This window comes from Camelina sativa, chromosome 5 (genome assembly GCF_000633955.1).
Source record: "Camelina sativa cultivar DH55 chromosome 5, Cs, whole genome shotgun sequence".
NCBI classification, from domain to species: domain Eukaryota; kingdom Viridiplantae; phylum Streptophyta; class Magnoliopsida; order Brassicales; family Brassicaceae; genus Camelina; species Camelina sativa.
The window spans coordinates 4,991,272-5,009,283 of record NC_025689.1 but is presented as its reverse complement, the minus strand read 5'-3'; the positions used below and the strand labels follow the sequence as shown (position 1 = coordinate 5,009,283).

At 33.0% G+C, this 18,012-nt stretch overlaps 2 protein-coding genes and 1 long non-coding RNA gene across 3 annotated transcripts; 2 read left to right on the top strand and 1 right to left on the bottom strand.

Annotated features, from left to right (window-relative positions):
- Nucleotides 6,598-7,893, bottom strand: LOC109132999. Its single transcript, XR_002037891.1, has 2 exons — nt 7,522-7,893; nt 6,598-6,791 (listed from the first exon to the last, which is right to left on the bottom strand). It is a non-coding gene; the product is annotated as an uncharacterized LOC109132999 (long non-coding RNA).
- LOC104785554 (probable inactive lysine-specific demethylase JMJ19) lies at nt 8,367-11,953 on the top strand. Its single transcript, XM_010510793.2, has 8 exons — nt 8,367-8,471; nt 8,724-8,992; nt 9,271-9,348; nt 9,442-9,894; nt 9,977-10,183; nt 10,340-10,501; nt 10,735-11,103; nt 11,227-11,953. Exons 2-8 carry the CDS (start codon nt 8,744-8,746, stop codon nt 11,833-11,835), a joined length of 2,127 nt encoding a protein of 708 aa, XP_010509095.1. The 5' UTR covers nt 8,367-8,471; nt 8,724-8,743; the 3' UTR covers nt 11,836-11,953.
- Nucleotides 12,814-15,813, top strand: LOC104785553 (endoplasmic reticulum oxidoreductin-2). The gene is made up of 10 exons (XM_010510792.2): nt 12,814-13,082; nt 13,312-13,446; nt 13,543-13,792; nt 13,981-14,091; nt 14,198-14,316; nt 14,411-14,515; nt 14,619-14,821; nt 14,927-15,050; nt 15,163-15,334; nt 15,429-15,813. The coding sequence occupies exons 1-10, from the start codon at nt 12,906-12,908 to the stop codon at nt 15,449-15,451; spliced, it is 1,419 nt and encodes a 472-aa protein (XP_010509094.1). The 5' UTR covers nt 12,814-12,905; the 3' UTR covers nt 15,452-15,813.

Below are 18,012 nucleotides of genomic sequence, written 5' to 3'. Positions count from 1 at the left end.
TGTGACAACCCGTCCCGCGGACCCCACTAGCCCACCGCTAGCTGCCCCAACGGACCGTCTGTGGACCCTGCTAGCCCACTGCTAGCCGGCCCAACAGACTCCAAGCTGGCCCAGCAGGGCATCGATCCTAACCCCTCACTGGGCAAATGGAACTATTCATCCAAATCCACAGTAGGTTATTGGTGCACCAGGCGTTCCTTGAACCAATTGGTGACAGCTTGTCCTGTGGGAAGGTTGTTAAAGGGTGGGGACCAGGGTTCGAGGAACGCCTGGTGCACCAATAACCTACTGTGGATTTGGATGAATAGTTCCATTTGCCCAGTGAGGGGTTAGGATCGATGCCCTGCTGGGCCAGCTTGGAGTCTGTTGGGCCGGCTAGCAGTGGGCTAGCAGGGTCCACAGACGGTCCGTTGGGGCAGCTAGCGGTGGGCTAGTGGGGTCCGCGGGACGGGTTGTCACAGGCAGGTACACCTAAAACACAATCAAACAGTACAAAATGAGTAAAACCTTTGATTTGATTCAACATAATAATTAAAAATTATAGCAGCATAAAAATTAATTATGCAAAGCACCAAAGCATATGGATAACATCAACATGAAAAAAAAATCAAAATCATACAATAGTAAAGTTGATTCATTAGAACCAAAATAATACAAAAAAAAAATTATTCTCTCAAAACTATATGTTTAGCTTAATGAATCCGACTTCTACTGTTTTGGCTGAGCCTCTATATATATAGCTTAGAAGAAAAATCGTCATAATTATCTTTACCATTTTAATATTTTTAAAAATAGAAATTTTCTTTAAACGAATATCCGTAATATATTCTAATATTTATCTTCCATTTTTTAAAGAGAGATATTGCGTAAATATATTAGATTTCCAATTTTGTAAAACAAATTTTGTTTTTTTTTTAATTTTCGTTTTTTATTTTTTTATTTTAAAAAAAAACTTAGAAAAAGGGTCAAGATGTCCAGTTTTGAATCTTATTAATGGCTAAATTAGTAATCTTAAGTCTGAGGATGAATGTGGTGCATTTCAGCAACCTAAATAGGTGAAAAAAGCTTGTCCGAAAACTTTTAAAGGGAAATTTTCATTAAGGACAAAGGATGTCATTTTTTGTGAGATTGGCTGTAAGTTTTTTCGACTATTCCTTTAATATATTAGATATAGCTCACACAATCTAAGTGAGTATGGTTTAAATGTACTCTAGATTATTCTTAGAAATTTCCATCTGAAAACTATTTATTTAGCCGCTTGTTCAATATTTTTTTTTTTAAGACTCAAGTTCACTTTTGTTTCCCTTCAAGTTTCTATATAGGAAAAAAAACATTCAGTCGCAGTGGCAGATGCAGAAGTCATTTTTATATGGGGCACAACCTTAAAGAACTGATATTTTTGTTCAAATTAATAGATATACTACACAACTTAACATTTTTACCTGGGGCTCAACCTTAGTAAACTGAAAAAATTTCTTGATTTTAATAGATATACCATACAACTTAGCTAATACTTATAAGAATTAAGAAAATGAGTATGGGGCACTTGCCCCACCCCTCATAAGCCTAGATCCGCCCCTGTTCACTCGTGAAAAAGAACAATGAGAGATAAATTTGTGAAACACAAAGTGAAAAAGATTATGAAATTTTTAATTAAATATATATAAGATATAAAAGTAATCAAGTAATGTAGTGAAACTTGAATTAGTTAGCAAATAGGTAATGTTTCTTTTTATGTAGAAAAACTAAATGATAAAAAGTAAGAAACTACTAAGTTAGAAAATAATCATAAATATATGCTATTATAAATTAATGAATAAACATAATATGAAACTTTTTTATATATATAAATAGAAACTTATAAATGATAAGTTTTATAAATATTCTTATATTTTTTTTTTATAAATATGAATAAACATAGAAACTAGTTTATAAAATCATTAGTTCAAGAACATGTGTTTTTCATAAAACATTCTAGAATGATAAGTTAGCAACATATAAGTGACCTTAGTGCAGTGGCCAAAGGTAAGTCCTTAATGCACAAGACACCATCACACCAGGGATCGAGTTCCGCTCCCTATGAATGTAGGGATTAGGCTAATGGGCTGGCCTGTTGTGGCCGAATGGTTGAAAAAAATAAAAAATAATAAGAAACAAAGAAGGAAGGAAGCAATCCATAAAACAAAGAAATAAAATTGAAAACAAAATATAAGATATATCCAACATAATATATAATTAAACACTTACAATGAGTTTTCAACCCATGCAAAAATATAAACAAAATAAATAAATAAAAATATTTAGAATTTGTGATATGGTGGATGAAGATGTGAGAATGGCTATTTATAGGATTTGTAGTGATAGAAGTTATATTTCTAAAATAATTTAATTAGAGGAGTTACAATTATAATTGATAGTGTGTTTAATTGAAAATGAATAGAAGAAAATAATAATCAATTCACAATTTATGTAACTTCAGTTATAATATAGTAGTAAATAGTGAATTAAAAGTATGAATTTATATGTATGATTAAATGTGTTGAATTTTAAGTTTAATTAAAATTGAATATTATATTTTAAAATATTAAAGATCAAATTGACCAATAAAGAGAGAGTAAACCTTACTTTTATATTTACTAGGTAATTAGTCCACGGTTATATGCATTATAGTTTTGATTATATTTCTTAAATTTTCTTAAACTAAAATATTGTTTTACTAATGTATGAATCTCAAAAAAAGTATACTAATGTATGAATCTCAAAAATTGTTATAGCAATTTCTCAAAATAACACTCCTGCCAACATTTTTTTGGTATGGTTATTTATTATACAAAATTTAAAATATATAAACTTTTCTATAAATCAAAAATTAACAAATACTACAAAAAATTATTACAAATTGATAAGCTATATTAATTTAATTAATAATATCAAAATTTAAACATTTTCCTAATATGAGAGAATCTATGTTTATCATGTTGTATAGAGGTTAAACATTGATTTAAAGAGTTTTTCTTAATGACATTGTAAACATAAGACTGTAGTATAGTAAAACTGAATCAAAAAAAATTATCAAAAAATTTAGTAACTACGTATAAAATTATTGTATATAGAATATTCCTCATTTCAAAGTTTAAAGCAATTAAAATAGTTTAAAAATATTAAAATTTAACCAAAAACATTTTTTCTTGAAAGATAAATATATTAGTTGGAGGAATGAATGTAAAATTATTGGGTAGGAGTTACATTTGAGTTAAATGTATAGTTAAATGGAGTTACATGCCTTTAAAAGTGGGTTAATTATAAATAAATATTTTAATTTACTTTTGACTTAAAAGAAAAGGAATACCAAGTGGCTCAATCAAAATTTAAACTTATACTTTTGATTGTTTTGTTGATATAAACTCAACACTCACACATAATATTCCAAATTGAAAATATTACTTTTGAAGTAAAAAACTAAATTAGCTTTCTTAAAAAATTATATGAACTTCAATCTAAAGATTTTTTTAAATCCCAAGAATAACTTCAATCCTTTTGTTTTTTTTTTGTTATAGTGCTAGATTTCATACTAATGGTTTCATCTTTAGAAGATTTAGTTAAATGGTATTATAATACTTATATTATTTTCTATATTTCACTTCCAGTTAAACATGATTTCTTTTTGGAATCATTTTTTCATTTTGCTTAAATAGAAAAAACCAATTTTTTTATAATTAAGTTCTTTTTGTTTTCAAAAACCTCAAATCATAAATAATATAAATATTATATTGATCTTTACATATTTATCTATTGGATCACAAAACAAAATAGACTTTACAAAATAAAATAGACTTTGTAAATGGATAATTATATTGTTCATTCTAAATTTTTGAAAATGATACATGAATATGTGAGATAACCAAGGTACATAATAGAGAATTAGAGATGTATCTTTTCAACTTCATGACCTTATTGTGTGGTGAATATTGTAAAAGTATGAATAATAAGGATTTATAAAATGATAATCTAAAATAGACAATGAAGATAAACCTTTTAAAACAGATTCTCAAATAAACTTGATTTTTTGTTAAAACCAACAATATGTGAATTTAAATTTAGCTATAAAATTTTACAAATAAATATGAATAGATTAGAAAGGCAAGAAACATATATAAAAGAAATATTTTATTTTTACATAAATAAAATAAAAATTGAAAACAATGTTAATATTATATATAATACTTTCTAAATTAAAATATAGAATCAAACTCTTACAACACATATCCGATATAACAACATTTGATATTGCTGAGAGAGGAGGAGAGAATGATATAAGATGATAATCCAAATTAGATAATGGAGATGAATCTTTAAAAATAAGAACAATATAAAATATATATATCGTGTAGTCTCTAAAATTAAAATTTAGCATTAAAATTTTACAATGATATTTCATTTGTTTTTTTTGTAACCCATACAACAAAAATAAGAAATTGAAAACAAAAAATGATTTGAGATGTTGAGGAAGAAAATGAGAGAATGTGAAAATGAGAAAGTAAAAAATGCCAATATGAGAGAATGAGACAATGCTTATTTATATGATAAGAATTGATGGAAAGTTCATTTAGAATTATTAGAGTTACAAATATTATTTATTGTGTTTGAATAAAATTGAGTGGTGGAATATGATTAATGCATAATTTATTTTATTTTCAGTTAGAATTTTATTTTAATGTATGAATTAAATGTATTTTGTTAATTGGATCTTAAATATTGTTTAAAGCAATTAAACAATTAGAAAGCAAATAAAAAATAAAAATATTAGAAAGTATTAAATGAAAATCAACCAATAAGGAGAGACCAAAACCTTACTTTTATGTATGTGATTATTATGACTTAATCTCTATGGAAAATCTTCTTATATTAAGCCAATTAAATGTTTCTAGATGAGATCTAGTAAATGTAGTAGACAATAAAGAGTCCATTAATTGTTATTTATATTTTTTACAAAAAATATAAAATCTCATCTAGGAGCATAACCATTGGCGTGTAAACAGTGATATTTTCTAAACGTTGCTTAGCCTTTTCTTTGATCTGCCTCTGGTGCTTTTTGCTTGTAATAGCATTATGCGTAGGCTTTGAATTGGAGAAAAACTCTCAGCCAGTTACAAAAACTCTCTTGCACCGAACAACATTCTCAGGGTTCATTGTTCATCGACCGAATACGATGTAGGCGTATGTTCACTATATGACATATGACCAAACTTGCGAATTCAGGTTTCTTGGTATATTTTGAAGACCAAGATCAATATTGCAACTTATCACAAGGACGTGATATGGTGAATTATGTAACTTTAAGGCATATGAAAGTGGTGGTATTATAGTCTATATAGATTGATTAATGATTGATATGGTAAGAAATAATTCTGGGATGTAAAAAAATGATGAGAAATGCCCCAAAATACCATCAAACATAGTTTTAGTTCCTAATCTACCACACATTCGTTAATCTTCCATTAATACCATTATTTATTCATTAAAAAGACTATATTGTCCCTATGTTATACATCGTCATTCTCAGCCTCTCTATGGTATGCGTCTGTGGTCTTCGGCGAGATCTGACGAATCTTTTACGATCTAGCTACGACGTCGTTATCTATGGTCTCCAGCGAGATCCGACGAAGCTTTTGTGTTCTCATCGTTCTGGACCTCTCTACGTTCTTCTTCGTCGTTCTTTATTATCTCTGGCGAGATTCACGAAGCTTTTGCGATCTAGCTACAAGGTCATCCGTCTTCGTCTCTTTTCGATGTCGTCAATTTTAGTTTTCTCTTTTATCTCTTCTTTGTTACTCTCGTATCTTAGTTATCTTGAGGTTTACTATTTGGAAAAATGAATCGATTATGCTCAATCGATTGTGTTTAATTAGCCGTTGTGCTTTATGGTCTCTAACAATTATAGCTTTGTCTAGCTTTGATGTTGCCAATATCAGATTCTTCTCAGTCATAAAGAGATGTTGCTTTGGATTTGTAAGGTGATTTCAATTTTGATTAATGTTTATCAATCCTAGATATTTGGTTTAGGTTACATTTGTGTATCTCAAGTTGTGATTGTTTGAATTCTTGTGTATATGGTTGAGTTGTACTCAGTTTGTGGAGAGTGGAAACACACAATGACGAACGAGGCTGGGATTTTGCAATTGTTCGAGAAGAAGAAGATCACTTAGTAAAGGTCATCCTAAATTTGTGAAGGTCATCCTGAATTTATGAAAGTCATCATAAATGTTAAGATATCTTTTATAAACATTATGAAATCTTCTTTGAATTAAAATAAATGTGTTTATCTCCTTATTTTCTGTTTTTGCCTCAGTTTATTACAGATTGATCCATTAGTTAAGGTGAATGGTTTGATTTTGTGTCTTGGTTGATGGCTTTTAGCATTTGTTTTTGTTTTATGAAGACCATCCTGAAATTCAAAGAAACCTTCCTAAATCTCAAGAAATCCTTCCTGAATGTTTAGTTCATACTTATTTCTATTATGAGTTATTAAACCAACCTTTTATTGAAGCATTTGTTTCATAACCTTCTTAAATGTTTAATTCAAAACAATTATGGGACTGTGGTGAAAACATAGCTACCTACCATAAATCTTAATACAATAATTAACAAACATATCAACATCATGTGATATCTTGTTGTTTTTGTAGCGGACTTATACAATTTGTGTTTCTAAAGTACAATTTGGCTCCTCTTCAATTTTGAAATGAGCTTAGGCAGTGGGGGCATTTGTAAGAAAAAAAATCTCCCATGTCCTGCAATAAAAATTGAAGTCAGTAATCTATTCAGAAAAGTCTTCCTGAATTTCAATAATACTTCCTGAATTCTCTCAATAAATGCTTCCTGAATTATAAACAACGCTTCCTGAATTTTCAAAAGTGATTCGTAAACACATCAATACACAAGAAACAAACAATAAGCAAAACACAAGCAACAAGCAATAAGCAAAACACAAGCAACAAGCAATAAAAATGATAATGTGGTGTAAGACCATAAGTGGCTAAAAACAAATCAGTACACAAGCAACAAGGGTTGATAACATGGTATGATATTAACAATTACGGTAGCACAACTCTTTGAAAACCAAGATCCTACCAAAAAAATCATTAGTGGGACCTAACAAAAGAATCCAAAATCGACCAAATTCTATCATAACTATAGCATCACCATTAGATCCAACAAAACTAGCAAAGCTACCATCACCATTGTATCCAACAAAACTAGCATCACCATTGTTATACGGAAAAGAAAATTCACAAATAGTATTCTAGTTTAGGAAAACCAAATCATTACACAAAGAATACTATCCACAATACAAAATCTATTAAAATTTACTGAAATTTTAGTATAATCCATAAGAATCTACTAAAATTTGCACCCAATTGATTGAGGGTTTTGAAAAATTAGAAAATTCAAAATTACACAAACCTAAAACTTGCAATTTCTACAATGTAACGAGAATAGCAAGTGAAAGTAGATACAAACCTTACTTAGGAAGACACAATGATAAAGCGTCGTGTGAGGGATTGAGAAAAAAGAAGAACCATAAAAACAGATCGGAGATGGTGATAGACCGATGACGTTAGATCAAAGACAAGAGATTGGCGAGGGGAAAAGAATCTGAGCAAACTCTGTATCAGATCTCTTCAGGAAAGGGAAGGCGAGGAGATGACGTGAAACAACGAGTGTTTGAGGTAACATCAAATTCGATCCTTACAAGCAAAGGAAGTACACGGCGAGGAGACGACATATTGGTGATTAGAACAAGGTGAGAAGAACACGACGACGACGAAGAGATCGAAGTTCGTGCGCCGAGTCGAGGAGATTGAAGTTTCTGAGATGAGAAACAAAAGTGATTTGAATAAGGTTATTTTAGTCAATTGTGTTAGTAGTGAATGTTACAAATGGAAATTTAAGAACCATGTGGTATTTTTGGCCTAAAAACATAAAACTATGGTATTTGTGACAATTCCCCAAAAATGATGGGGTTTATATTAGTTTGATTTACTTTTTTTTTTTATAATTCTTATATTTAAAAAAAAAAATTTATGTTTTGTTTTTCTAAAGGATTAAAATTAAATAAAATATACTATTTATTGTAATGGGATTTTCTTGTGTGTGAGTGTGAGTTGTGACTGGTGAGTATTGGTGAACAAATATAAGTATTTTTTACAACTTTGTAAAGTATTTATTTTTACAACTTTTGCTTATTTATTTATTCTTATCATCGGTAAAAAGGAAACAAAGCAAAAAAAAGAAAAGAAAAATTACCAAAACCGGAATTAGGTTATCTATTTATTTCGACGGAAAAAATAAATCCAATATTTTGAGTCTTTGACAATAACAAAGAAAAAATCCAGAGACTCTCTCTATTTGCTCTTGGGGTTGGTTGTGTTAATGGTCTCAAAGTCTTACGAATCTCACTTCGTAACTGGGTATGTGTCCTACTCGCTTCTCCTCTTAACAAAATTGGACCTTTCGATCGCTAATAATCAAAATCAATCCCCAGTTTTAGATTTTGTATCCTAAGTTCCGAAGCGTTTTGGTTTTTTGATCACATCCTGCTGTGGTCTAATTTTGAGGAAACAAGAACGAATTAGTCTTATCCAATAATGTTTATATAATAGACCCATATGAATCAATCTTGGCCTAGGGCTCCTCTGAAGTTCAATTTGTTTCTTCTTCAGGAATTGGGTGTAAGGTTTGAATGGGCATTGAAGCTGTGACGCCAACATATTTGAAATCTGGAAATATGGATATAATTTCAACTCCGCCTGGTTTTGTATCTCAAACATCGTTTGTGCTGAAGAATGTACGCCGAGACGAAGATAGTTCTAGGTCGGTGTCGAGACAAGAACAGACAACTACAGAGGATATGTTTCTTACAAACCGACCGTGGATAGTGCATGATCACACAATTCCCAACTCAGAAGCCTCAAAGTCAAAACAACCTGAGGTCCCTTAAACTATATGTCTACCTCTGTCTTTTTTATCTTCCATATAGACTAGTTTGTAAGACTTGATTTTGATTTGATTTTGATGTAATAGCTGGATATGGTTTTAGTAATTGTAAGGCCAGCTCTAAGTGATTTAGCATGAATAGTTTGGAGATTGGTGTGCTGTTTTTAGGTTGCTATTCTAAGCTTTGAGACGTATGAGAGTGTAGGTTTCACAATATGGTATGTTGAAGTCTTTTGCATTCTTTACTTATTGTGGAAAATTTGATTTTCACAGGTACGGTTAAGACGGCGACTCAAAGTTTCAGAGACCGAAGTCCTTGAGGAAGCTCCTGTGTTTAACCCAACCGAGGAGGTCAGTTATACTTATGGAAAGACTAAATAGGTTATTTTACTGTTTTACATCATATTTGGTAAATTAACATGTACGCTTTTACCGAATCATCAGGAATTTGGTGACACACTCTCATATATAGCAAGCTTGCGCGAAAGAGCTGAGCCGTATGGAATCTGTTGTGTTGTTCCTCCTCCTTCGTGGAAACCTCCATGTCTTCTCAAGGAGATGGAAATATGGGATGATTCTACATTTTTCCCTCAAGTTCAGCTCTTTGATGGAATTCATACCGAGAACCCAAGGATTAAAAAGGAGCTTGATGCGGATAGTGATGATGCTGCTGCATCTGAGGAGGTTAAGTTTTGTAAAATAGAACGCGGTCCAGCGCATACTTTAAAGAGCTTTAAAAGCTTCGCAGATTCATACAAGAAGAGTCATTTTAGCATGAAGGATGAGGTTTTGGGTTCCAAGAACCCATCTCCATCACCACAACTAGAGGAGCTAACTGTGGCAGACGTTGAAAAAGAGTATAGACAACTTGTTGAGAGTCCACTTGTTGAAATTGGGGTATGTTAATAATATCAAGTCTACTGCTTTCGTATTATATGAAACCGGCTATAATACAATACTAACTTGCTGTGTTAATTAGGTGCTTTATGGCAATGATATAGACACCTCAACGTTTGGCAGTGGATTTCCTTTATCTGAACCATCTGAATCTTGCAAGTACAGTACATCAGGTTGGAATCTGAACAATACGCCTAAGCTTCCTGGTTCTCTTCTTTCATTGGAAGACTGCGAATCAATCTGTGTTCCTCGCCTAAGTGTGGGAATGTGCTTGTCTTCCCAGTTCTGGGTAAGTTTTAAAGTTGAGGTCAAGCTATGTTCGTCATTTTTTGAAAGCATAATATAACTTGTTACTAGAATAAATTTTGCAGCATTGTAAGTTTTTTAAATGTAATTTGCTTGTATAGTCTCATATTTGTCTCTTGGAATATCTGTTGCTGAACAGAAATCTGAGAAGGAGAGACTCTACTCTCTCTGCTATTTGCATGAGGGCGCTCCTAGAGTGTGGTATTCTGTAGCGGGATGTCATCGATCTAAGTTCCAGGCTACCATGAAGAACTTAATCCCTGAGATGTCAGGAGAACAGCCAAAGAAGAGTCTCGATCCTGTAAGTATCTGTGAACACATTAAGCATCGATGCAAATTACTCTTTTCAAAACTCAGAAAGAAAGTAAACAGTAGAGTGACCAACAAAGATTTAGTTAGTGTTCAGCATAAACGATCATGACATGCCATAGAAAGATCCCACTGTATTTGGATTTATCTGTTCAACTTTAAAGCAAATCCTATAATACTTATAGTTGTGGTTCATTTACAAGGGAAGCAATGTACTTTTGGCAGGTGATGATAATGTCTCCATATCAATTGAGCATGGAGGGTATACCAGTGACCCGCTGTGTCCAGAACCCTGGCCAGTATGTTATTTTGTTTCCTGGGTCTTATTACTCTGCCTTTGATTGTGGCTTTAACTGTTTGGAGAAAGCAAATTTTGCTCCCCTTGATTGGTTGCCCCATGGGAATGTTGCTGTTCAGCTGAATAAAGAGAAGAGTAAAAAGTCGTTAATATCATATGATAAACTATTGTTAAGTGCTTCAAGGGAAGCTGTGAAATACCTTAAGGAATATGCTTTGTCCAAGAAAAACCCAACATGTTACGCGAGGTGGAATGATTCATGTGGGAAGGAGGGGGTATTCTCCAACATTGTCAAGGTATGCTCACCACTCTTACTTGCCTGTTGTATTCCTCAGATTATGCATTAAAACAGTGCAGCGTGAAGAACTTCCGCACTACCTTTTGCTTATTTTATTTCTCTCTCGTTTTTTTGTTTGTAGTCACGGGTCAGGGAAGAGTCACGAAGACGTGAATTCCTTAGCGGTTCACTAGAATCGCAAAGGATGAACAAAAGTTATGATGCTGTTAGCAAAAGGGAATGCTGTGTATGTCATGGGGATTTATATCTTTCCGCTGTCAAGTGTTCATGCTCTGCTGATCGTTACTCGTGTCTGAGCCACATGAGGAAGCTCTGTGCCTGTCCATTTGACAGAAAGAGTTTTCTCTATAGATACACTATCGATGAGTTGAATATTCTCGTAGAGGCGTTGGAAGGTAAAAAGCTCAGCTCCATGTTCAGATGGACAGGCATAGAGCAAAAATACTGTGGTTATCGGGCCGCCACCACAAAAAGTTCACAACCCGAAGAAGAAAAAGGCAAGGAAACAGATGAGGTTACAACACCCTGTAACATCACGAGGAAAGACGTCGCAGCTGGAACCAGAGAGCCGAGAAGAGAGAAGGCGAGATCTATGGCCGAGATACTGAAGGTTAAAGAGGGGAGCAAAGATGCAATGGAGCCTTTGAAATCTTGTTCAAAGAAATCAAACAGGCCATGTGATGACGATTCCTCTGATGTCGGCACAACGAAGAAACAGAAGCAGGGATGAATACATAAAGAATGTTTTGCTGTTCTGTAGTTTTTTAGTCACATTTTGCCGTAAGACAGTAGTAAAAACACCTTTTTATGTTGAACACAAAAAAAAACAGTCTTGTTGCTTGCAGTGACTACTGGAGTGAGACGAAACAATTGGTATCTTTTGTGTATTTTAGGGTTAGTTGGCTTGAGTTCTCTGTATAGAACCCAATTAACATATTTTAAGTAACAACAAGCCAATGATGATTTTTGTTTAGTAGTATGTGTTTTGCTTAATAGAATACTCCGTACACACATGCATGATGCCGTTTCAGTCAACTCTAAAAAATATATATATATATATATATATATATATATATATATATATATCAGTCCATAGACGAAATGTCATGAAATATTGAAGAGTAATTGATTAAGCACAATTTGAATGGATGCAAAAAGATTTCGAGTTTACCTACCAACTCCACCCACAGTTTCTTTTGCTTTGGTTGACGTTAAATATTTGTAAAATTATGGATTTAACATGTTAACTCCACATTTTATTTTATATGGATTTCTTTTGCTTTCGTAACGTTAAAGAACTTAAAGCACATACATGTAAATCCATATAAAATAATTTGTAAATTCATATAAAATTGTAAAATTATGAAAATCAAAACACATGAATTTTAAAATAACATGTTTTATTTTTGGATTTGAATCCTTCTAATCAAATCCATTTAAAACATAATGGGAATTTTGAAATCCAAAAACAAATCATTAAATGAATAACATGGAATGTTAACAATTATTTATAAATTATATACAATAACACATAATTTTGATAAATATTTTAAAATCCATGATTAAGAAGTATTTTTGTTGGATTTCCCTACTAAAATTTTTTTAATAGTTAATTAAAGCGAAAATGCACAGCCGTTGGATGTAATGACTTTATGTGATGGAGATTTGTTTGACATTTTTTTTTTCCTTAAAAAAGAAAATTCAAAACTCCGAGTCGGAGATTTCTATTTCGTCGTCGTCGTCGTCTGTATCAGATTTTTTTCTAAGAGATATTTTTAGTTCCACTTTGTCACAGCGCGAATGGCGGAGACGGACGTCGGAAGCGTGAAGGCGAAGGCGAAAGGATTGGGGAAAAGTTGGATATTGCTGATCGGAGCTATAGCTACGGTTCTTTTAGCCGTCGTGGCTGCTATGTATTTCAATACTCAGAATTCGTCGATTTCTGAGTTTACCGGAAAAATATGCAATTGCCGTCAGGTTAGGTATTTCTGAAAAGCTATTTTTTGTTGTTGTGAGTTTCTGAATTTGGAAACTAGGATAGCTAGCGCTTGAGCTCGTTGGTTGTAAAAAAATAGGTTAGGTTAGTGTTGTTTTCTATGTAAGGAGATTAGCTTTGATTGAATCTCAGAGATTACGATTGATTTGATTTGATTTGATTTGTATAGGCGACTTCTCAATTCGTATATTTTGATTTTGTTTTTCTTAGGCTGAGCAGCAGAAGTACATTGGGATTGTTGAAGACTGTTGTTGCGATTACGAGACTGTGAATCGGTTGAATACGGAAGTGTTGCATCCTTTACTTCAAGATCTTGTTAAGACACCATTTTACAGATACTTCAAGGTTGGTTCATGATCTTTCTTTGATAATGAAATATGAGTTTTTCTAGAGGATTTGGAGGTGTGTGTTGTGATTAAAGGTCTGAAACCGTTTTTATAGGTTAAACTGTGGTGTGATTGCCCGTTTTGGCCTGATGATGGCATGTGCCGGTTAAGAGACTGTAGTGTTTGTGAGTGTCCTGATAGCGAGTTCCCTGAAATATTCAAGAAGCCATTAAGCCAATACAATCCTGTTTGTCAAGAAGGGAAACCACAAGCTACTGTTGATCGTACTGTAGACACAAGAGCTATCAGGGGGGGTTGGACTGTTACAGACAATCCGTGGACAAGTGATGATGAAACTGACAACGGTAAGATTTCTTCACTTTCTAATTCATTTATGTTTTTATGTTCTATGCATTTGGTACATATATGTCAACACTCTGTCACTCAGTTCATATATAACTGGCTCATGAGAAGATATTTAACAAGTAGCGTTTTTTGAGTATTGTATCGCATTGTCTTAGATGCAGTTTTTGATTACTGAATGATCACGCAGATGAAATGACATATGTTAATCTTCGGCTAAATCCTGAACGGTACACTGGCTATATTGGCCCGTCAGCTAGAAGGATATGGGATGCTATATACTCTGAGAACTGTCCCAAACGTAAGCGTCACCATTCCAAAGTGTTTCTTGTTTTCTGATGTAGTTCTTTATTCTCTTGTTCACCAAGTGGCTGTCTTAACCCCTCCAATTATACTGGCTTCTATAGATACATCTGCAGAATCGTGCCAAGAAGAGAAGATCTTGTACAAATTGGTCTCTGGTCTTCACTCATCTATTTCAGTTCACATCGCTTCAGATTATCTACTTGATGAATCTACAAACTTGGTAAGATCTGCCTTATGAATATGGGTTAACCACGATATATACTTCTTGAGCAGAATTAGATGATTCAGTGACTCCTTTTTTGTGTGTGTTTCAGTGGGGTCAAAACCTGACTTTGTTGTATGATCGTGTGTTAAGATACCCAGATCGCGTCCAGAACCTATATTTCACATTTTTGTTTGTTCTGAGAGCAGTAACAAAGGTCAGTTACAAATCAATTTTCTTTGTCTAAATCCAAGGAAAGGGTCTCTCAATACTCTAGAATAGTCACAGTTAGTTTCTTTCCTCTCCTTCATGATTTGTAGGCAGAAGATTACTTGGTAGAGGCCGAATATGAGACTGGTAATGTCATTGAGGATTTGAAGACCAAATCTCTGGTGAAGCAAGTAGTGAGTGACCCCAAAACTAAAGCAGCTTGTCCAGTACCATTTGATGAGGCTAAGCTCTGGAAAGGCCAACGTGGACCAGAACTGAAAGAAAAAATACAAAAACAATTCAGAAACATAAGGTCCTTTTTGAATCCTTAATTCCTCCTTTTGAGCAATGATAATAATTTTCTACTGACTAGCTAAGTTCAATTCTTTTTATCCCTTGATGGCCTTGCATATTGCAGTGCAATAATGGACTGTGTAGGCTGTGAGAAATGCCGTCTATGGGGAAAGCTCCAGGTTCTCGGTCTCGGCACTGCATTGAAAATCCTATTCACTGTCAATGGTGAAGACAATTTGCGTCACAATGTGCGTTTCTAACACACCTGGGAGACACATTGTCCATTTTATAGGAACTGATGCACCGTATATTTCCTTAATTCTCCCTTGGGAACTTATGCATCTTTCTTGTTTTCTTCAGCTCGAATTGCAAAGGAATGAAGTGATTGCACTGATGAATCTTCTCAACCGATTATCTGAATCGGTGAAATATGTTCATGACATGAGTCCTGCGGCCGAGAGAATAGCAGGACAGGCATCTCCTGGGAACAGCTTTTGGAAGAGAATAATGACGTCTTTAGCGCAAACAAAAGGTAAGAAAGCATTATAGAATTTATAGACCTTAATAGAGAAGTGAAACAAGATTCAGAATTTTTTCTTCTCTGGCCACCACTTGTTTAAATGCAGCTGTTTATGGGAAGAGTAGCTAGCTATATCTTCAGTGAGGTCTGGGGATTGTGGGATCAAGCGAAGTGATGGCGTAAAGTAAGAGAGGTTAATTTTGCAGGAAACAGTTATACAAAGCCCCGTTGATTAGATTACAAACCTGGTGGAGCATTCTTATCTTGTTTGATGCCACACCCCGTAGCCGAGACCTTTTTGCTTTTACTGATTCATGTGACTTTAGAAAAACTTACACGAACTAAAAAAGATTGCAAGGATGTTGAAATTGATTACAGTCCCTTGTGAATGTGAAGTAATCGTCGAATGGATAGAAAACTTGAATGAACAGAGAATTTTGTTTTTGTATCATGAGTTTACAGTCACAGATGATAAACTGTCTACTCACCAAGCCTCCCATTGTGAAATGTTGCTGTTTGGTGTACAACGCTGCAGATTTAACTACACTTGCCAACACATGCGATGTATCAAACTTTGATTGCCAACTTATCTGCAGTATAGTATAGTAGAACTTTCAAATTTCTTTAGGAAAGTAAACCTGATATCTCTAGTGTAGAAGTTATCAACCATTTGTGTTTTCATATCGTAGATGCATGTAAACGTACTAATTGTTTGATCAGATCCAAGCCAATGGTGCTCCTATTTCGTAGTAATCAGCTAAAAACACCTCAATATTTTTGAAAATTGAGAGTCACATGTAATGCAAGGAGATTGCCAAAAAGAATTATTCGTGTACTTATAATATAGAAGACGAAAAACACAAATTATGAAAAAGATAAGAAAAAGAGGTCAGCTTTTGCGGTTGACTTAGGCCAGAAATAGTGCGAGACATAAAGAGAACACTATAAAGGGAATCCTATCCTCCACCTCAATCAATGAGAGCACTTTTTCATTCTCTCTTCTTCTTTAAATATTTTGCCTCTACGTATATATGTATAAAGCTTTCCTTTCCTATTTTGTTTATAAGGTGACGATACTAAACCAAAACATATACTAATCCCCCAAAACCTACAACTATAATGTGGTCATTCTATACTCTATAGTATTTGCTTATAGGAAAATTCAAAATTCGCGATCATATCATTCTCACTTAGTTTGTTTATTGTTATTTGACGTTAATCTCGTTATATATTCTTAAAACAATTGGTTTACAAATTATTATGATTATAAAATAATATGGAAAAGATGGATACATTTTCTGAAGTTGTAACTTCGATAGGTCACAAAATGAGAAATAATACAGGTTGCTTAGCACTTAGTAATTAGTATTGTAGACGAAGATAGATGTCCTCCAAACTTTACTTCGATTTTGTTTTAGAATGAGTGTGTGTGAGGATATGGAAGTCAATGTCATGGTGTTTTTTTTTCTCTTCATGTAGCGTCAAAGGAGTAAGTGAAATTGCATGGCAAAAAGATTTGATAAAATTTCTTTTTATGCTCTTCTTTTTAATAAAGTTCAGCTTTTAAATAATAATCGCTTTCAGGAAAAAATAACAGTATTTTTGCAAGAACAAAAGATGATAAAAAAGGTAGTGGGAACAGACAAAAGCCATTGAAATACACTCTTTCTCCTATATCAGAAAATATTTATGTTACATTAATTGTATTTATAATTCATTTTTCTTGCTTTTGGCTCAAAACTTTTCTCTTTTACCTTTCTTTTCCTTTGCTTTCAAAATTTTGAATCTCGATGTATCCAAGTTGGTAACTATTTTAGCTCCAACACCACAGCTGTCATGTCGTTCCTCTTGTATGATTCCAATTGTGTTTTCCTCGAGTGACGGCATTGTTTATAGCAGTTAGCCGTATATGTAATATTACAACTGTTTCCGACCGTATGTTATCTTATTTCTTGGCTTATTATTAGTGTGTTCCATTTGTTCTACAGCTGATTTGCTATTTTGAGATATTTTTGAAGAGAGACTTGTATTGATTAAACCATGCATACTGCTACGCGTTGATTTTCAATGCTTTATCTGACTTGGAGTGTATTGAATTTGTTTTCTTGTAGTTGTAGGATACCCACATATTATAAGGGTTAAACACAATTACTAGTGAAACTTTGGCAAATAAATTATGAAAAACAATTGCATAATTTTGCTAATAGTACTCGAACAATTGTGTTATTTATGAAAATCAGAGTCACATACATCCTCATTCAAAAATCATATGTTTAGTATTATGATATCTTATAATCTTCGTCGTTATGATGCCACTTTTGATTCATAGCCTTTGTTTATTTTTCTCTTGCGATATATGACCAAATCTCTGATTCCCCTCAGTGTGTATATCTCTATCTGAATTAACACAAGTCGATTAGAGATAACTAATCTCTGTTTTATCCATTGGTGCTCTTCATCTCTAGTTCTCCACACAAATTTTAATTGATTTCGTTCAGTTTTTAATATATATTTTTTCTTGATTCCTTTGAAAAAATGGTTTTGTTTTTTCATGATTAAGAATTATTAGGTACATAAAGTTACTTGATTACTTTGGAAAATAGTTTTTTTTTTTCATGATTAAGCATTAGGTACATAAAATCGTAAACGGACCAATAAGATCTTATATTGTTATATAAGCAGTTGGAAAG

Bases quoted from the DNA above. Each gene is read 5' to 3' on its own strand.
- LOC104785554 (XM_010510793.2), top strand. From the start codon at position 8,744: ATGGGCATTGAAGCTGTGACGCCAACATATTTGAAATCTGGAAATATG. The intron at 9,349-9,441 runs GTCAGTTATACT...CCGAATCATCAG, and splicing joins TGTTTAACCCAACCGAGGAG to GAATTTGGTGACACACTCTC. The intron at 10,184-10,339 runs GTAAGTTTTAAA...GTTGCTGAACAG, and splicing joins GCTTGTCTTCCCAGTTCTGG to AAATCTGAGAAGGAGAGACT.
- LOC104785553 (XM_010510792.2), top strand. From the start codon at position 12,906: ATGGCGGAGACGGACGTCGGAAGCGTGAAGGCGAAGGCGAAAGGATTG. The intron at 13,793-13,980 runs GTAAGATTTCTT...ATGATCACGCAG, and splicing joins TGATGATGAAACTGACAACG to ATGAAATGACATATGTTAAT. The intron at 15,051-15,162 runs GTGCGTTTCTAA...TGTTTTCTTCAG, and splicing joins AAGACAATTTGCGTCACAAT to CTCGAATTGCAAAGGAATGA.